General features: G+C 39.9%; 1 protein-coding gene across 2 annotated transcripts; it reads right to left on the bottom strand.

Annotated features, from left to right (window-relative positions):
• Positions 1-207: 207 nt before the first annotated feature.
• On the bottom strand, positions 208-20,860 carry LOC131251077 (guanylate kinase 2, chloroplastic/mitochondrial). Of its 2 annotated transcripts, XM_058251580.1 has the most exons (4): positions 20,531-20,855; positions 14,492-14,623; positions 3,031-3,222; positions 208-748 (listed from the first exon to the last, which is right to left on the bottom strand). In XM_058251580.1, the coding sequence occupies exons 1-4, from the start codon at positions 20,801-20,803 to the stop codon at positions 410-412; spliced, it is 936 nt and encodes a 311-aa protein (XP_058107563.1). In that variant the 5' UTR covers positions 20,804-20,855; the 3' UTR covers positions 208-409. The 2 variants fall into 2 exon arrangements, with proteins under 2 accessions (XP_058107563.1, XP_058107564.1); XM_058251581.1 differs by lacking the exon at positions 14,492-14,623 and having other exon boundaries at positions 20,531-20,860.
• Positions 20,861-21,251: the final 391 nt, after the last annotated feature.

Below are 21,251 nucleotides of genomic sequence, written 5' to 3'. Positions count from 1 at the left end.
TAGATCATGGTAAAAGTTGGCCCTATGGTTTCATGGGGTGCTGCATCATGTGGACCGTTCATATTTTGGATTCATACCACGTAAGATAAGTTCTTAGAAAACTCCATATATGAATCATAAATCCATATTGGGCCACCAGCTCAACGGACTGGATCACACACCCATAGGTCCCACTTGTTCAAACTGAAAACTGATGGATGATGCTCATGTCCTAAAAGAACAGTCTCACCATTACAACCAAAATCAATCCCCTTTCAAAAGAGGTGAAACAAGGAAATTACAAGATCAAGATCTGAAAAGAGATTTTACAACAGAGAAAAAGGCCAATCTCTACAACTCAATTCACATGGTTCATGTATTTCATGCTGAACCTAGTGGACCCAAAATATAAAAGGGCCCACCTGCACCACTATATCCGCACACTTCGTTGCCGGACTTTAGCCTTCTCTGCATTGATGATGGACTCTACCAGTTGGACTGCGCTCTCGAGCTTGCCATCAGCGTTCACTACCACATAGTCGAATTCCTTCAGGTGCTTCACCTCCTCACGGGCTGTGGCAATCCTCACGAGAAGGGTGTCTGTGGTCTCTGTCTTCCTGTCGACTAGCCGCTTCACGAGGGCCGCTTCGCTCTCTGCGACCAGGAAGACGAAGATGGCAGAGTCCCCTAGTATGGATCGTAGGGTGGCTGCCCCTTGTATGTCCACTCTTAGAATGATGTCGTAACCCTTAGACATGAAATCACGGATCTGGAGATCAAAATGAGACCTAACCAATCAAGTTAATTTACATTCAAAGCACAATCAATTGTATGCAGCATGCGGAGGATGTGTTTTTTTTTTTACGAGGCCACCAATCAAAGGTTTAGCATCTTCCAACCTGGGAGATTTTTGGGGTGGGGCCTACCATACCAATGGTCAGAGGTCTCTGGTTCCTGGTGTTATTTTCAAGGACCCAGACCTGGATTCAATCGAGTTTGATACCTGTCTGGTACCCATCGGGTCATTAGACCGTGGTTTCAAGTCGAGTCAAAATCAGGCCCGTGTCAAATAAGGGCATCACATGGTTGGGCTGACTTGAATGGATGGGTTAGATCACACAGGTGCAACCCACTTTTGACATATCTGTGGTATGAATAGACCATCAAACATGCGCATGGCTTAGCAAACCCCGTTCCGTTGCTAGAATAATTAATACAGATAATACACCATTACTATTAAAGTTAATTGAACCCAACCCAATCTTAACTAGGTCCAAGATGGACCTGACCTAGACCTGACTTCTTACTGGGTTCAAAATGGCAGACCTAAACCTGATCCAATTTCCAAATGGATCCAAGAAATGGACCTGGACCCATGGATCCAGCCACCCATTGACAACCCGATAAATGAATGTATCAATTCGAGGAAAAGATCTAAGAAGGTGGGCTTCTTATGCAAACTTGACATGTAGAAGGCCTAAGATCACATGGATTGGGATTTTTTGTATTATTCTCTTTAGAGTGGGTTAGATGGGTGGGGTGGATAAGGAGATGCATTTCATCGGCTCACATCTTACAGGGATTTAATCATTAAAGAATTGAGAAAAGATTAGCATGATGGAAGTCTTGTCTTTGGGAGGTAGAATTAATCTCACTAGATTGGCTCTCAATATTCTCCATGTATTTCATGTCTCTTTTCAAGATGCCGGCAGAGAAACGTCAGATAGATTTTCCCTAGGATACAGAAGCAGATGCTCATAAATTCCAACAACATAGGTGGGAAGATGTATAAAAGCCTAAGAGGGAAGGAAGCATCAGAATTAAAAGGTTAAGAGGGAGAAGTTCAGGTGGTGGAGATATAGGGAAGAACTGGGGGCCTTGTGGAGAACTGTCCTCCTTCATAAAAAAGGGGAATCCATAGGGGTTGGTTCTCTGGAGCTCCCCATTGTGGAAAGAACATAGCTTCTTTGGCCAAGCTTTCGATGGCGACAATCGACATATCACAGCAAGATGAGCTTGGTTTCTAACGGAGGGATTTGTTTCATCATTGGCCAAGGAGACAACAGTTCTAGGATGATGTGTTGATTGCCAACATCCCTCTTGCGAAATCTTTTCCTTCTTTGTATACGCTCTCGGTTTTTAAAGAAGCTAAAGTTAGGGGTTGTTGTGTAATGGAAGGAGGAGCCATGGTCATGAGCTCATTAGGAGGTATTTGAGAGATGAAGAAATCCAGCCTTTTAGTAGACTCAGAGGGAAATTATATGGCATGAAAATGTATCTTGCTGTTAAAGATAAAAAGGAGTGGTTGTGGTCGAAAAATGGCATCTTCTCTTTGATGTTGTTCTTGAGATTCATGTTGCTGACAAGTGAGAATCCTTCCCCATTTTCCAAGGTGTGGACATCTTCCATCCGTCCTAGAGTTCAATTGCTTGTGTGAATTACCAGTAGCTTAAAGAAAAGGAACTTTACAATTCCAATATGCTTCTTGTGCAGAACGGGGAAGCGTGTGAACCATTCATTGGAAGGCCACTAGGGGCATTTGGAATCACTTTTTTACCTTCTTTGAGATGTCGTGGACTCTCAATGGTTCTATCTCAGCTCTTTTGGAGAGGTCCAATAACTTTTCCCCTAAAGAGGCAGCTTTATGGGAGGATCTTCCTAGCGCAATCATGTGGGAATGTGGATGGAAAGAAATTTCAGAACTTCAGAATACAGAGAATCTTCTGATCTGTTTAAAACAGGAATATTCAGTGCATGATCATAGATTGGGCCTCGATCAGCCGGCCTTTAAGAGATGGGATGATTTGCTAGGCTTGCAATCACAAGTCCTTTCTTCTTGAGGGAAGGTTCAGTTTTTAGTTTGTTGTGTTTTGAATTGAGCTTTTTTGTATTTTGAGATAGTGACTCATCGTCTATCTTTGTTTGTTTCCTCTCTTCTTTTTTTGCAAAATAAAAATAATAATTAAAAAAAAAAATGGAGTTATGATTCCAAAGATTATTAAAAAAGAAAAATGCAGGTCAATTTCAAATGCAATGAGAAAAATCAATTACCTGTTGCTTTGGGATCCCCTTGTAATCACCATAAACAAGAGCATACTCTAAGAGTTCATTCCTATCAACCATCGAAAGAAACTGCTCTTTCGTAACGAAGAAGTAATCCTTTCCATCCACTTCACTCGGTCGTTTTGCGCGGCTTGTTGCTGTGACAACAAAATGAATTCCCTCCCGCACTTCTCTCAATCTCTGTAAGACCAATGACAAGTAAGCATCAACAATCTTTGGCAACCATTGGCTTCCTAAACTAATTTAACCCAGAGAATGTCTAAAAGGATAACAGAACTAATAGCACATTTGGACTAGCTAATAAATATCAGCAGAGGATTATATATCTACAATGCTATAGTGACCGGTTATCACTATTTGCATTCAGTTTCATCTACAACACGATATCTGCTCGATAAGGCACATACCCTCTTTCTTCATTGAAACCCTCAGGAGGTAAAGACAACCCATACACTATTGACATATTTGAAAGCCTCAAGATACATTTTAGACATTTAAACTGAATAAAAATAGTGACCAAGGGTACGTTTGGAGTTCCGGGGTTCCCAACATGGTTGGCTCGGAAGTCCTACCAACCACTATCTGGTGCTACATATAAATGCTGCCTTGCAGGGCCCCTTTCTAAAGTTCTCTGATCGGTCTCCTGGGTGGAGGAGTGATGGTGTAGGTCCAAGGCACACTATAGGTGCTAACATGTGCTGATTTCGTACTATTTATTTAAAAATTTGGTACGTAAATATCAAGAACTGCAATTTGCTATTTGTGGGAAATATGTGGGGATGTAATTGAAGATATGAATCCTGATTTAAAAAATGTGATTGAAGATTTGGAGGATTATTTCCTAGATTTGCTTTTGCTAATATTAGGCTTGTTGCCATCTTAGGTAAATTAGAGTGATTTGAAATTAACTATTAATTAATTTGAAATTAATCTTTAGTTTGAGTGAATTCTCATCAAAGATTCATTTACAATCTATAAAAGTGAGGGGTGGTGTAGGAGGAAGGCATACCAAAATTTTCTAGGTGGGAGCTTCCTTAAGTATTGTAAGAAGAAGTTTGATAACAAAAAAGTTATTTCTCCCTTTTTACTCGACTATTCTTGTGGGTGTACACTTGTCCATTTTTTTACGATTCGAGTGTCGAGATCTCATTGACTCGATAACTAGGTTGCAAAATTTTATGTAAGAGCATATCATCTTTGAGAATTTTCGACTCTACATCATCTCCTAATGGCTTCGAAGGGGATGACATAGAAGGAGTTTGAGCATGTAACTCAGTTAATTTAATGGGCTTACAGAGTGAATGGATCGACTCATGCATTTGGTAGGCAAATTCACTAATCAAGTGGGAGAACTCCAACATGGAAGGAATCTGGATACCGAAGTTGGAGCATGTGGACACGTAGAGGGAGGTCCCCACTAAGGTCCTAACCAACAATGGGCGGGCCGGCTTGTGAAGACACCAATAATTGAGTCCTTCGATTGTTGGAACGTAACAGAGAGCCCAAAATTAAGGTAAAAATTCCACAATTCCATGATCAGTTATATGTTGATGACTTCATTGATTGGCTAAGCAAGATAGAAAAGGTGTTCAAGTAAAAGAAAATAGTAGATAATCAGAAAGTTTAGTAGCTATGAAGTTTTTTCAGGTCAGGCGTTAGCATAATGGGATGATCTCCAAACTGAATGAATTCGCCAGGGCAAGGAGAAGTAAATTCCTGGGAAAAGATGAAAAGAAATTAAAAGGAATGTTCTTAATTGCAACTTATGCCCATAAACTCTATCAAAGATGTCATAATCTATGTTGATGGAACAAATCGGTAAATGAATAAACTGCGGTGTTCCATACATTGACATCACGGGTAGGGTTTCATGAGTTTGAAGGCGAAAAGATTTCAGAATATCATAATGGTAAAAACCAAACATCATAAATGAATCAACTCTCAAAGATGTATTTAAGATGCCCAACGCATACACACTTGCATTGAAAGTCAATGAGATAATTAACTGGGGATGACGAGACAGCGTTGGTGCCCCACGAGGACCGTCATCAACATTAGGGCAGCATGCCTGCTACTTCCCATGTAATACAACCACAACGCCCCCTATAGGTCAAGAGATGTTGAGCCAACATCCAACAATGAAGCCAAACCACAACCCGAGGGAAGGTCGTTATGGACGGGGGCTAGTACACCTAAGACGAGGCAGAACAACACTCCTTTTACATGCTTTAAGCGTGGACAACTGAGACATCATTTTTTTCAGTCCACAATTAAAGTAAATTTGGCCAAGGAAAGAGAATATGTTCAAGGCACTCCCAACTGCATGCAAATGAAAACTAAATATGACATAGAATATGAAAAACATGCACATGAGGGGATGCATGTTAGGGAAGATATAGCAGATGTGTACAGAGAGGGGGACGAGTCGTTGGTTATCCAACAGACCATGCAATTGATGCCCAAGGTAATTGATGAGGGGTGATTGTTGTGACACAATAACATCCGCATCACTTGAACTTCTAATAGGAAGGTATGCACAATTTTGATAGACGGGGGAAGTAGTGAGAATATTGTCTTATAAGGAATGGTGGAAAATTATAACTTAAAAGAACATAAGCATTCATGCCCATACTATATTCGTTGGTACACGAAAAGGGGGGTTAGTTTATGTAACTCCAGGTACTTAGTTTCACTCTCCATTGGATCTAAATAAAAGGATAAGTTATGGTCTGATGTGGTCCCATGGATCCATGCCACATTTTATTATCTGCTTGTTGAACCAAGATATAGTGCATTTGACTCTATACTAACACATATTCCTTTGTCAAGGGTGGTACTAATATCACATTGCACCCAATGAAACATCTTCTAGTAGTCAAATCTAATAAAGACGATGGTCATTAATTAATTAGTGTATAAAAGTTTGAAGAGGAAGGCAAGAAGACTAGCATCATTTATATCTTGGTTGCTAAAGAAGACACAAAGCATCCATTTACAAGAGCTCCACAAATCCGAAGACTTGGTGCCCGAAGAACTCCTAGCTGGACTTCCTCTTATGAGGAAAATTCAACACCACATTGATTTAGTGTCAGCTTCAAGTCTACATAATCTTGCACACTATCGAATGAATCCAGCCGAACATGCCAAGCTCCACAGACAAGACACTAAGTTGCTACAGAAAGGTTTAATTCGAGAAAGTATATCACCATGTGTTGTTCCTCCATTATTAACCCCTAAGAAAAATTGATCTTGGAGAATGTGTGGACGGTTATGCGATCAAATGAATTACTATCAAGAACCAGTTTCCCATTGCTCATTTGGACAATATGTTGGACATACTGCATTGAGCAAAGGCTGTTTCAAAGATTGATCTGAGTAGATATCATCAAATACATATTCAGCCTAGGGACAGGTGGAAGTCTGCATTCAAGACTCAAGACAGGTCTGGGTCCTTACTCATGCCTCAGTGGTAGACTCACAAGAGATTCAACACAAGGTCATGGGTAAGTACCCATTGTGGTGAAAAACCATTGTGGTGTGTGTGTGCGTGTTGAGAGAGAGAGAGAGAGAGAGAGAGAGAGAGAGAGAGAGAGAGAGTTTGTACGAGTGGCTCATTGTACCATTTGACCTTTCAAATGTACCAATCACTTTCATGAAGCTGATAAAGGTACTCCATCCCTTCATGGGAAAGTTCTTATTTGTTTATTTCAATCATATTCTTGTTGAAGTCCTAACTCATACATTCACCTTGCTCACTTACAGCAAATACTTGATGCATTACAAGGGAGTCACATTTTGTTAACTTGAAGCACTCCTTGTGAATAGTGTCCTAGGCATATTGTGTTTGTAGAAAGAATCAAGGTTGACCAGAAGAAATCAAGGCAATTGCTTATTGGCCTACCTCACAAACCCTTTTAGAGGTTCATTCTTTCCACGACTTGGTGACATTCTACTGTCCAGAATTTCAGTATAATTATCACACCTGTCACCGATTGCATGCACACAAGTTCAAATAGACAAGTAGTAGATTGGAGCTTCAATACCATAAAAAAGATGATAGAGGCTCTAGTTCTTACACTTCCAGACTTCAATAAAGTTTTTGAAGTGAAACGCCACACTTTAAATGTTGGCATTGGCATGGTGTTGAGTTAGGAAGGAAAGCAAATCACTTTCTTTAGCAAGAAGCTTAATGATGCATGGAAGAACTACTACAACGTATGATCTCAAGTTCTATGCAATGGTCCAAGTGCTACAATATTAGAGGCATTACCTGATTCATCGAGAATTCATTCTATTCTCGAACCATGAAGTGTTGAAATATCTCAACTCCCAAACAAAGTTGAGTGCTCGTCACGCGAAGTGGATGGCCTTCCTACAAGAATATACTTTCCTTTTGTAACAGGCTGGAAGTCATAATAAATAGGCAGATGCCTTGAGTAGGAGGGTGGTTCTACTATGAACACTCGCCATAGAGGTGGTGGGATCAGAAGTATTAAAAGAAAAATACAAGGACCCTGTTTATGGCAAAGTGCCCGATAGATGTATTGATGGCCAAGGTCCAAAGTGTGAATTCATCTTGCATGATGGATATTTATTTAAGGTTCTTGTTTATGCATTATAAAAGAACCGTCATGTGAGAAGATCCTATCTGAGCTACATGGAGGGCTGAGTGAGTACTTTGGAAAAGATAAAACATTGGCTATGGTGGAGGGAAAATACTATTGACCTTGTATCCGTTGTAACATTGAATAGTTCAAAGCATGATGTCACCGATGCTAAATCTCCAGAGGTCACATGCAGAATACCGGCCTCTATACACCACTTCCTATTCTACTTGCACCATGAGTGCACATCTCTATAGACTTCAATTTGGTCTTCTTAAGACTCAAGGTGGAGAAATTTGATTTTCATTGTGGTGGACCGTTTTTCAAAGATGGCCCACTTTTTTTTTTACACACACACCACACATGGGCACTAGAACCCACAACCTCAGTGTTGAGAGGCACGCAGTCTACCACTGAGCCATGGGTTGGAACCCAAGATATCCCACTTCATTCCACGTAAAAAGATGATGGACCCTACGCATATTGCCAACATATTATTCATAGAAAATTGTGCAACTTCACGGGATATTGAAAAAATTAACTCTGGACTGTGATCCAAAGTTTGTGAGGCACTTTTGACACACTTTATAGAAGTGGTTGGGGGGCAAGCTTCTCTAGCACCTATCATCATTAAATAGACTGTCGAATCAAGGTTCTCAATAGGACCCTTGGTAACCTCTTGAGGAGTATCTTAGGCAACAACATATCTCAGCAGGACTTTGCTCTACCCCGAGACCAGTTTGCCTACAACAGCTCAGTAAATCATACCTCCAAAAATATCCCATTAGAAACCGTAAATGAGGGAAGTCCACATTATGTACTTGACTTAGTATCATTGCCATACAAGATCAAGAGAGTGAAGATGTTGATACTTTCACCAAAACACATCCAAGACTTGCAAGCCCAAATAAAGAAGAAGATTGGAGAGAGTAACATCAGGTACCGAAAAGCTGCAAATGAACATTGGTGGGAGAAGATATATAAAGAAGGCGAGTTGGTTATGGTTTATCTCTGCAAAGAAAGGTTTCCAATACAAACTTACAACAAGCTCAAGTCGAAGAAGATTGGTTCATACCAAGTTAAGTGGAAGTTGGGTGACAATTCCTATGAGTTCCCAAATCACTTAGAAATCTAGCCGACTTTCAATGTGGAGCATTTGCACCAGTACCATGGCGAGGTGCTTGACATGCAAGATAAAGTCATTATCAATATGGATAAACAACTCCCGAAGAAAAGAAAAAGTTATTTTGCGCATGAAGACTACAAGCACTCAACAGGAAATGGAAGAACAAGCCCTATTACAAATGCATATAGATTACAAGCAACGAATTTAAATGAATGGATCCAAGACTATACTACTTGTACAAAACGTCCAACTCCCCAAAGTTGAGTTCTTTCCAACCTAGGGGGATAATATAGGCCCATGGCCCACCACAAGGCCCAGCATGTGCTAGTTTGGATTGTTTAATTAAGGATTTGGGGCCCAAATATCAAGAACTACAATTTGCTATTTGTGGGAGATGTGAGGATGTGATTGAAGATATGGAGGCCGAGTTAAATATGTGATTGAAGATTTTGAAGATTATTTCCTAGAGTTACTTTTACCAATACTAGGCTTGTAACCATCTTAGAAAAATTAGATTGATTTGAAATCAATCTCTTAATTAGGGGTATTCGCATTAAAGATTCATTTACGGCATGTTTGGAATTGGGGCTTATAGTGTAGTGCATTATATTTGGTGTGAAATAAATTCCATCCAACATTTGGAAACAATGGAGGTGTTCGATATATCTCAATTTTTGTTGTAGTCATCTCAGCCGATTGAAGATGAATTTCAAAGGGATGATGAGGAGATACATTGTCTCTTTGTGGGATTTGAAAATCAGCCATATTCCGAAGTTACTACTTTGAATGGAATTTGAAGAAGATTGGTGCTAGCAGCGTCTTCATTACGATATAAGGCTCAAGGTATGAAATCCCCTATGAATGGCTTCTCCATCTTTGTGGATTTCTTTAAAAACATGGTTTTCATATTTTAAAGTATTTATTTCCAAACATGATATTGAATGGTCATAAAAGCATGATAATAACAAACAATTCTTCTACCAAGTAATCATTGCAATAATGCAATTCAATACTGTGTGCCAAATACGCCCTCAAAGAACTTAACTATGAACTTAATCACATCGCTTTCAATCACTGCCCAAAACTCTTGGTCGAAGGCCAAAGGAAAACCATCCGGACTCGGAGCTTTATCCTTTCCCAAAGCATCCACCGCAACTTTTACCTCTTCCCCTGAAACTAGTCTAAGGAATCTGCTTCAAATAATCGATTGAACGACAATTGTCAAGGCGAGGCCTCTTCCACTCCATACCAAACAACAAATCCTTGTCAAATTTTACTCCAACCTCACAAACTTTTTCCTTCTTTTCCACCCATTTACCCTCCACCACCATGCATCGAATTCTCTTAAATTTGGCACGGGCACTAGCGACACCATGGAAGAATTTAGCTTCTTATCCCCTTCCTTTAACTAAATCACTCAAGAACAATGTCTCCACTTGATTTCTTCCTCCAACAAGTTCCTAATTCCGTCATATCGAAAGAGTGAATATCCCGCAAAATGGAATCTACTTCCACTTCCCACTTCCCTTTCCCTAGCACCTCTCTTTCAGTCATTAATCCTTCTAGCAACCTTAGCTTCTTGAATAGTTTGAACCCAACAAAACCCTACACTTCAAAGGAATCACACCACTCATTCACTACAACGCAAAAACCCTCCACCTTTAACCATAAAAGCTTAAAGCATAAGGGACGAAACCCCCGGTTATCTTCATCCACCTCCAGAATAACTGGTAGTGATTGGAGAGTGGTGTCAGAAGGCCACTCATTGACACAGGGAAACTTCTAAGTGCAACCCTGTTGTCAAGTTGATCTCGACATCTAAATCCCGAAGAAATGAACAAGAGTATAACAAGAATAGTGGAGTAGGGAGGGCGAAATAACTTTAGTAATATCAAACTTCTTCTTACAAAACTTAAGAAAAGCTCACACTAAGAAAATTTTGGAATGATTACATCCTACATGACCCACTACCCCCCTCCCTTCCTCAAAGGGCATGTTTGGTACAATATTCCAATGTATTATGATTACATGGTAGAGGAATTGTCAATTATTACCATGATTTTATGACCATTCAATATCATGTTTAAAAACAATTACTTCAAAATATGAAAACTGTGTTTTCTCCATCAAGTTCCATCCAAAGCAGTAGCTTTAAATATGGCTTATTTCCGAATCCCATAGAGAGATGGCGTATCTCCGCATTCTCTCTTTAAAATTCATCTTCAGCCTGATGAAGGGACTGGCACGAAAACCAAGATATAAACATCAAAATACCCTAATTGTTTCCAAACGCTAAATGGAATTTATTTCCCACCAAATAAAATATATCACACCGTAAACCCCCGTTTCAAATACGCCCTGAAGTATGCAAGCTAGCATTAGAATTAGGCAACTCCTTTGTAGCTATTACCTCGAAGATAGATGGTGTTGGGAGCTCAAGGGACATTAGGCCTATTAGCTTAATTGGAAGCTCATGCAAGATCCTAGCTAAGATTTTGGCGTCTAGATTCCACCTTACTCTTGAAAATCATCTCCAACGTTCAAAGAGCCTTTGTTGTGAGCAGACAAATCTTGGATAGTGCACTCATTGTGCATGAATGCATAGAGTCACACCATAGGTCCGACAAAAAAAGTATCGTCTGTAGGCTAGACACGGAAAAAGTTAACGACCATGTGGACTAGAAGTTTTCGGATAACATGTTGGGTCAGCTAGGGTGCGGGCAAAGATGGAGGGGGTGGATTCAGGAATGTGTCTAGTCAGCTAAGTTTTGTCCTGATCAATAAATCCCTTAAAGGCTTCGAAGGGCCTTTGGCATGGGGATCCTCTATCTCCTTTCTTGTTTGTGGAGGTTGTGAAAGCTCTCAGTTGAATGTTAGACAAAGGGCAAGCCAAGGGTCTCGATTGGATTGGAGAATGAGGGGACTCAAATTTCTCACCTTCAATTTCCGATGATATTATCATTTTTGCACGGCAGTTGACAGTTTGGAGGACAATTAGAGGAAGATTGTGAGGTGATTCGAAGCAGTTTCGAGCTTGAAATCAGCATCCTAAAAAGTGAGATGTTGGGAATTCACACATCTAAGGGGGTAGAGAGGTTTGTTGGGGTGTTCGAACGGGGTGTTGGTCATTTGCGTCTATGTACCTCGGCCTCCTATTTCGTGTGGGTAAAACCCACAAAGCAACTATGGGACAAAGTCATTGAAAAAGTTGAAAGAAAGCTATCCTGGTAAAAGAGCAAGCACTTATCTTTGGGTTGTAGGATCACGCTCATCAAAGCAACCATGTCTAATATGCCCTTGTATTTTCATGTCTTTGTTCAGATGCCCCAAGTCTATATTGGCCAATTAGAGAAATTGATACAGGACTTTCTATGGCAAGGAGTGGTTAACTCTCATAAGTTCCATCCAATGAGATGAGAGGAGGTTCACAAGCCTTATGGGGAAGTGGGGGTGGGTATCAAGAGACTCGAAGCGATGACCCTTGTGTGTCGGGAAAATGGTTATGACGGTTTAGGACGGAGGAAGGGAGCATGTGAAGGAATGTTATTGCAACCAAGTACGAAATCATATGGAACTTATGAGAGTTAACCCTAGATTTCCCAATTTCCAAACCCTAACCCTAATTTCCCTAAACCTAGAATCCGTTTAGGACTTAGGTGATTCCCTTTAAAATAGTTCTACCCTCATGTTTTGGATGGAATTTCTTAATTCCATTAGGCCTATTTCGAATAAACATCTTACTAGTTCCTTCGTACGAGCATATGGTAGCCTAGGATTACATGTAATAGCTTATTTGATTAATTGTTTGGTTTATGATGAGGTTGCTGAAATTTCATACTTTGGTTGCTCATGTTTTAAACTGAAAACTGATTTCATCTATCAACCTAGGTTAGAAAATCATCCTGCATCAGGTTGTATCATGGTTGCTGCCTTTTTGGCATTTTTCTAATAAAACTTCATTACTTCTAAAAGGAAGAAAAAGAAGAGGTTCAAATCCCAAATTCTCAACATGGCATCAGTCTCTCAGTTTCTGAGTTCAACTCAGCTGAGTCAATGGAAAACTCCAATTATGTAAGATATCAACTAAGCCATTTTTTATAAAATCCAAGTTCAGACTCAATCCAGTTTGATGAATTTTTTTCTGAACACTGCAAAAACAGTTCAAAACCATGAGCATTGTTCCGGTGGTCCAAGCAAAGTAGGCCTCTTAACACATCTATAACCCTTGGTGTTGCTGCAAAACAAGCAGGTCAAATGGATGCAAATAAAGCATCACTTCATGAACTGTAACTAAGACCTTAAAAGTTGATTGGTGTTTAATGAACAAGCAACTACTCATGTGAACTTTATACAACACAAGCAGCCAGGGGCAAAACTTTCCAGGCAATTAGTTTTTCAAACAGCTAATACTTCGCATTATTAAAGGATGTGAGAATGGTTTGTTGGCAAAAGAAAGAGCATTTAGGTAATTAGATAAAGCTGGTCAGCAGGTAAGCATATCTCACCACCAAAGAAGCCTGTTTTCCCAAACCACTTCCCTCTCCCCTCTTTATCCCCCAACTAACAAAACTCTCCTTTCCTCACACGAAGCACTCACGTATAGCCATCCACAATGGTCAAATTGTGGGGCACATTAGGACGAGGCACATCTCTAAGAGCACACCTATCAAGCAATCCAACGCATCCAATTGATGGCCATCAAATGGATTGGTAGAAGTAAAACAGTATGTGGTACAAGTTCCAATGCAAAAAATCAGATGGTAAACATCATGTTCTCATTTTAGTTTTTAGGCTATGCTCCATCACAATTAGATTGGTGAATTGGATGGTCTAGATTGGCTTACAACCATGCCATTTGTACAATTGTCGTGATCATTTTTTCTTCTTTTTTTTTTTTACATTGTGAACGATCATAAAGAATCTAGCGGACCAAGAGAAATCTACTTTTAAGTTTTACAACCTCCCTTCCCTCCTATGATTTTCAAATCAATTCCTAGTTTGGAGTATACACCATCCATGGTGGGTTCCATCATATCAACTGTCTTGTTCACTGAAATATGGGCCCACTTCTATAAAATAGATGCAACAGAACGCTATTAACATTTCGGTGCATCAGAACCTTCTTATTCCTCAATCTTGGATATAACTCACTACTGACTCTTTAGCGCAGAATTGCTAGTGTGATTCATGCCAGACAGAAGACGCTCTTTGCAGCACACATGCTCACATGTCACGTGCACAGGATCTGCACCATTCACCTGGTGGGATTTACTGGGAATATGCCCAGCCTAATAATGAGGCCAGTCCACTCATCAGGAGGCCGACATGTATGAGAAAATCTGTGGTTGGAAAAAATATGACCAACAGTCCAAATTCAACATGAAAACAGCTGCACACCAAACAAAAGTAGAACTAACACATTTCTAACACCCACTATTGCTGCAAAACTAGCATGTCAAATGGATGAAAATAAAAGCACAACTTCACCAAGTGTATCTAAGGCTTAATAAGTTGATTGGCGTTTAACCATCAAGCAACTGCTCACATGAGACACAAATTGCAACATGCCATTGAGGATTCGCTGCAGTCTGCTGGCATAACAAAGGCATAAAAAAGAATACTTCAAACAAGTCATGGAGTATATTTGTTTCCACCAGCAAAGAAATAAAATACTTCACAAAAATTGAAGCCAATAACTGACTGCATCAAGGGGCAATACCTTGATAACAGCATCTTTGCCGACCCCACTTGGTCCGCTGATGACGATGATTAAAGGTTTTGGAGTAGGTGACAAGGGCTCCGAACTGAATGACAAACCTAATGTTGCTTCAAGCCCTCTTAACAATTCAGCCTAACAGGAGAGCCCATATAAGATTCATTTGTTGAATTAAAGAGGCAAGAACTTACAGACATGTAACCATATTTAGCAGATAAAATTTAACTCATTCTGGAAAAATTGAACATCAGTACATCGCTAAGAATGCCTTATGCTCTTCCTCAAATGTGTCAACATATACGACTCAAAATTTTACTCATGAAACATTGAACATCAATACATTAAAATGCATGCCTTACACCCTTCCTCAAATGTGTCAGCATGTATGAGCCATTTGCCCCATCCTGAACTTCATTTGATGGTTTTGATCAATTCCTCCAGAAATTGTGGATCATTATCTTTGTAAAAGTTTGTGTTTGACCTTTTTTTCTACAAGTGATGGCGCATTTAGAACCAGTGTGGTTAAAACCCTAAGTGTGTGTGTGGGTAATTAAAACAATATAAAATACGTGTGTGGGTAGTTAATATAAAATACATTTTCACTTTCTTCTCATACTGATAGTGGCAGAAAATGAAAGATAACTTAGTAGAATCACTCTACCAATCCGATGGCATCAAATCAACAGTTCTAATGGCATCTCATCAAAAGACTATCAATCCCCATCGTGGGTGGAATTGATGCAACCAAACAGTCACACAAGCTGCTTGATCAAAGATCTAACCAATCCAACCATTAAGATTACCTTGATTGATGATCTGGACCAGATCAATGGTCTGATGATAAATTTGATGACATCGAAGTCAGCTTGCATTATAAGGCCTATGGGATAAATCAAATGGTCCTTATATTTCTAAGATTTATTTGCTTCAAATAGTTTTAGGGATAATAGTATTTACTAAGTTTCCTTTCGTATTTCCATTGCTTCCTTGTAAACCACTTTGGGGGCATCAAACAATGCCAGAACAACATGACAATGGTCCCTTTGATAGCCTATTGAGTAGCTTTCAAACAAGCCCAAGATCATGTACTTTAAACGTCGTTGAGGTAAATTATGGTCCATGTACAAGGGCATTTTTTTAATTAGGGTTTGTCATTTGTTTTAAGCCTATGTCAGGCTATGCTTGGACGTGTGGAGGATTATGATGATCTGAAATAGAAGTTCCTTGGTTTTGGTGTTTCTTTGACTTGGAATAAGGTTTAAGAGTCTGTTCCCAATCCATTCATCTTTCCATAGCCACACACTATCACCTAAAATGTAGGTTCCCAATCCATTCATCTTTGACTTGGAATAAGGTTTATGCATATCCCCCTCCCCACTTTGGACCTGCCAATGAAGGACCACATCTGGGGTCCCATCTCCAGTTGTCATCCCCAAATTTATCTACAACTACCCTTCTCCATAAAGCATTTCTTTCAAAGTTGAATTTCCACCACCATTGACATAAAAGACTCCAATTCCTCTCTTAAATGCAGCCAATGCCTAGACCCCTTCCTTCTTGGATTTTAAACCTCCTTCCAGCTGACTAACTGAATTTTCTTTCTTACCTAATCCATCCCACAAGAATTGCACTAGATTTTTTTTTCTAGAGATTTGCCACCCCTATAGGAATTGAGAGAAATGTAGTAGATAGGAATGTCGGCTAAGCCGCTTTAATCAATATACTGCGAATGTAAAATGAAAGATAGCAGTGATCTTCTCTCAAATTTCTCAACAACTGGAGCCAGCGAAAATTCGGCAGCCACTCTTCTGCCCAAAGGGAGCCCAAGTAGATTGGGAAGGACCCACTCTTGCAACCCATGATGGAAGCCAAGAATTGCACCCGAGATTCAGGCTTCCTCAGATTCACTTTCAACCTTGAAACTTCCTCAAAACTCCTCAAAATACCTTTGAAGTTCTCAATTTGAACATCATCATCCTCATAGAAGATTAAAACATCATCGGTGAATTGGAGATGCATAGTGGAGAGAAAGGCAGTGACCGAGAATCCTTTGATCAGATTCACCACTTCGACCTTGGAGAGCATGTGGTTTAGCCCTCAGTTGCAATTGAGAATAGGAAGGGCAAGAGAGGATCACACCCTACCTTAAACCTCTAGAAAGTAACCAGCCAATGATCCATTGATCAAGACTGAGGAGGAGACTATCCTTTGATCCAGCTGCACCATTTCTGCCCAAAGCCCAGCCTGTTCAGAACATATAGATGGAAACCCCGGTACCTGGTCAAAGGCTTCTTCCATATCTATTTGCAAACTACCCTCCCTCCTTGGCCCTTTTTAGCAAATGGATGCATTTGTCAGCCACCAGAATTCCATCAAGAACTTGCCTGTCAGAAATAAAGGCCCCCTGATAGGGCGAGATAATCTCTCCATAGCAACTTCAGACGATCGGCAAGAACCTTCACCATAAGTTTATATATGCTACCCAGAAGACTAATGGACTTGAAGTCCGAATGCAATTTTGCCCCTAATTTCTTTCGGATAAGGCAGATGAATGAGGTGCCCATGCTTTTACTGAGCTTCACTCTAGAATAGAATTCACCAAAGACTTCCATAGCAAATTGTTTTTGATAAAGTCCCAAATTGGTGAAAAAATCCCATGGAGAACCTATCGAGCCCTAGGGATTTCTCCAGAACCCATATTCATGACCACATTGCAAATTTCGTCCTCACTAAACTCCTTTTGCAGCATCCAGGCATCCTCTAAAGATAAGGATTGGAAAACAAACCCCGAGAGAGTGGCTGTCAGGATGCAATCCCCCATGTAGAGTTGCATGTAAAAATTCACATCTTCTTCCTTAATCTCATCTTTGTCTTATGTAGTAATGTTGTTAATGTATAGATTGAAAACATCTCATAACATCAAGATTTAAATAATAATAATAAATTAAAACAAGGTCTAAAGCATAAGCATTGGTTTTTTAAGGCACAACACCAACATCCATCTCAAGAATGAATTCTTCGATAGCCTCTTGTCTCCCCAATCCGCTGCTTTAATTGTTGCACTACACTCTTTCAATTTGGATTTTATTAGTTGAAGCTTCTTCATCAATTTGAATCCAACCCACCCCTAGACGTGATAACTCTTCCACCAAACTACATATACTTGAGATCTTGGTTAGGCAACCATTTATTTTTTAATCTAAATGGTTGTGGACCATGTTTCACATCATTCATCTAACAAAGAATGAGCCAATAGTCAGAGGCGAGCTTCAACAAAGCTTCTTGCCAAGAGAAAGGAAGCCTCCTCTCCCACTCACCATCTTGGTTGTTCGACCATGAGAATAAATGGCCGCTGCTTGGAAGGTCTAGCCATTCACAGGAGCTGACAAAATCGTTGAATTGTCTCAAGCCAAAGGTTCTGCTTAAGCCAACAAAATTCGAAGTTCCCACATGCTTGACTTCCCCTGCCTCTTCCCTCTGCGGGACCATACACATAGGATACCACCCACTCCAATGCATCTGAACTATCCTGCAGTTGGTTGATACCGAGAATCTACCTATGATAAGAGTCAACGCATCTTAATCTATTGCAATTCCATAATGTGATAATTACTCCAGCCGATCATACAGCCATAATAGCGGAACAGTAGACATTCCTCCTTCCCCAGAATTTTGCTATCCTTCTATCATATACAGTATCCCAATCTAATTGAAGAATCAAAAGAATCATAATGGAAGATTGTAAATGATAGGAGGATGCTAGAATTCTGGGAAATGACTCCACATGGCCTACATTAACTCGAATTAAACCGACTAAATTGTGAAAACAATGTCGCCATGTCAAATCCCAAAATTAGAGTGGTTGAACAATCCCAAACTTTAATTCATGGACACTTCTTTTTTGAAATGGGACCATTGGATATTTTTCACTTTATCCATCCAATAAATGCCTATCAATGTGATAGTTAGATAACCGCATAGGTGCAATTGTTTGTTCATGATACAGCGAAATTAGGACCCATAATTTGGAAATTTGAATTATGCCACATGCAAATTCTAAGTAACATCTAAATGCTAAGAAATATCGCCCTCATCAGCCGCTATTTGGTTGATACATATTGATTTCGGGGGTGACTAGTACGGTAGACTGAAACCATTTTTTATTACTTGACATACTCAGGCATTGTTTCACCTTGGGTGACTGCCATCCTTTGTTCTCTATCGTGAAAGTGACACAATCGAACAAGTTCAACAATCTAACACTCCTAGCGGTCCAATCAACAATTGAGAAACCAAATATTTAAAGAAAATGAGAGAGAGAGAGAGAGAGCAATGGTCCACATTCAACTGGTAAAAGTCCATTGATCAGACTGGAACCAGTGCTTTAATTATCGACGATATGAGCCGATATATCTTGTATCCCACCTGTGTGATACGAAACGCACAGGTAGTACCGATATATCCCACATGTTCGATCCAATGAGCATTTTCAATTTCTGATCCTTTTTTTTTGTTGAAATTACGTTAAATTATTGTCAAATGGTTATAAATCCATTGGTTCTTCATGTTTTGCATGGAAAAATTATGGAGTTGGAGGCTTGGAGCTTTGCTTTCAATATCCATTGGTTCTTCATGTTCTCCATGTTTTTTTTTTAATTTACCTTCAAGCACCTGTCAATTGAGAATAATTTCTAAGTATTGAGGAGTATTTGATGAAATGATCATCTAGGTGGTCCGATTTGAAAAAAAAAATTTGAAATTTCCTTAATTTCTCTCAAATTGCTTGCAATGCTGCATTTCAAACATGAAATCAAGCATGTATGAAGGCTAATTTACTGATTTGTTAAGTCCTTGTCAATTTTTGAAAAATAAAAAATCATTTTTTTATTAAAATATAAATTTATATAAAATTTTAAAAAAAAAAAATCCCTTCAACCAGCTGTCAATTGAGACTAATTTCGAAATATTTAGAAGTGTTTGATGAAATGATCATCACATACACACTAAATATTATACATTCAATTTGAATATAGTTGCATTAGTTCAGTTAGACAGTGCATATCTTAGGACCTTATACAAAGGAAACCTAATATTTACACTTCTTTTTTGAGATGTTATGATTTAAAAGTGTGTATTAAGGTCTTTTTTAACAATCCTTAAAGTTATATTGAAAAAATTCAACGATTTCCCCAATGTTTCCCCATGTTTTCCAAAAAGTGCGATAAATTACCCGATACAAACGATATAACCTGTGTGATAACTGATACGTATCTGTATCCCAAGGATGCGATACGTAACGCGATACCGATATTTCAAACGCTGACTGCGACCATAGTCCAAATTTTTGCACCCATCTCTTGTACCCCACCATGAATGGACCACAGTCAACTTATGTTGGCTCAATTCATAGACTGAGTGAGAATAACCTCATTTCAACACTGTCGTCTTGGTATCAATTCCCAAGTGGGGGTGTGTACTAACATGCTAACCCACCCCCCCCCCCCCCCCCCAAAAAAAAAGAAAAACACCTGCTCAATCAGCCGCCCAAAAACATAAACACTTAAAACAAATTACACTAATCGAGTGGTAGCAACGGCTCAATCAAACGGCAGAAACATAACAGCTAAAAAAATTATAAATAAATGACCAATTTCCCACATTCAACAGGCTTAAACCCAATGGATCGGTATGGACTGTGGTCCGAAACTCACACCCATCTGCCGGCCCCAATCACCACACATTCAATCAAACAGTTAGGATTTTCACATAGGTGGAAAAAGGATCCGAGACAATGAACAGAAGCAAACAAAAGGAAGAAATCAAAGAAGGAAGATCTAACGGTCAATCAGGTTGCACCATGTACCAAAATTCACAACCATTCACCGGGCCCACTCCAAATCAGACCATGGTCCAAAAATTGCACCAATCAAGCAATCTGAACCGTAAAATCAGTGACCCACAACCAGACACATAAACCACTGTCCAAATTCAACTAAAGAAAGTCCATAAATCGAGAGAGAGAGAGAGAGAGAGAGAGCTGACCTTATCGGCATTAGCAGGCGGCAAGGGAACGGAAGGAGACCTCTTTGCATCGCCCGTTCTGCGGCCGGAAGCCATGAAAGCACCTGATCTGAAGCCGCTCTGATGGAATGCGAAACGATTCTGTTCGGAATATCTGGCGGGAATCGAGATAGAGGAGGAGAAATCCGACCTTCGGATTTGATTTCGAGAGAGAGATAAGGGTGAAAGGAAGAAGCGCCTGATGAAGAGCATCGAAGGAGAAGAAGACGTCTGACGAATCAGATGGCTTCCCATCTTCTCGCCATTAAAGCTCTGCAAGCTCCTCTCTACGATCTGGTAGCGCTAGGGCTATCGAATTGAGGAATCGCGAGTGTACTCGCTCACGTGTGCGATATCGGGACCATTCATTTCGTACGGTGGGAGTGCGTGTGACATGAAAATCTGGCCGTTTGATTCAACAGGCGGGTAGCAGTTGTATGAAAAGAATGGACGGCTGGAAGAGAAGACCAACAGTCTATATTCGATGAGGATACGTGTGGGGCCACACTTTGATGTGGGTCATCCATCGTGTGGGGCTCACCTTTGATGTGACCGTGCAATATGTGAGCCCACCTTTGATGTGGACCATTCACTACATCAGGCCCCACTTAATATGAGTCATTCATCACGTGGACCTACCCCGAAAATATTGTAAAGAGAAAATGATAGGATAAAATGGAAATTACTCGAAAAGTTTAATAAT

This window comes from Magnolia sinica, chromosome 7 (assembly GCF_029962835.1).
Source record: "Magnolia sinica isolate HGM2019 chromosome 7, MsV1, whole genome shotgun sequence".
In the NCBI taxonomy this organism is placed as follows: Eukaryota; Viridiplantae; Streptophyta; class Magnoliopsida; order Magnoliales; family Magnoliaceae; genus Magnolia; species Magnolia sinica.
Note: the sequence above shows the minus strand (reverse complement) of the source record. Positions and strands in the feature narration are given on the sequence as shown.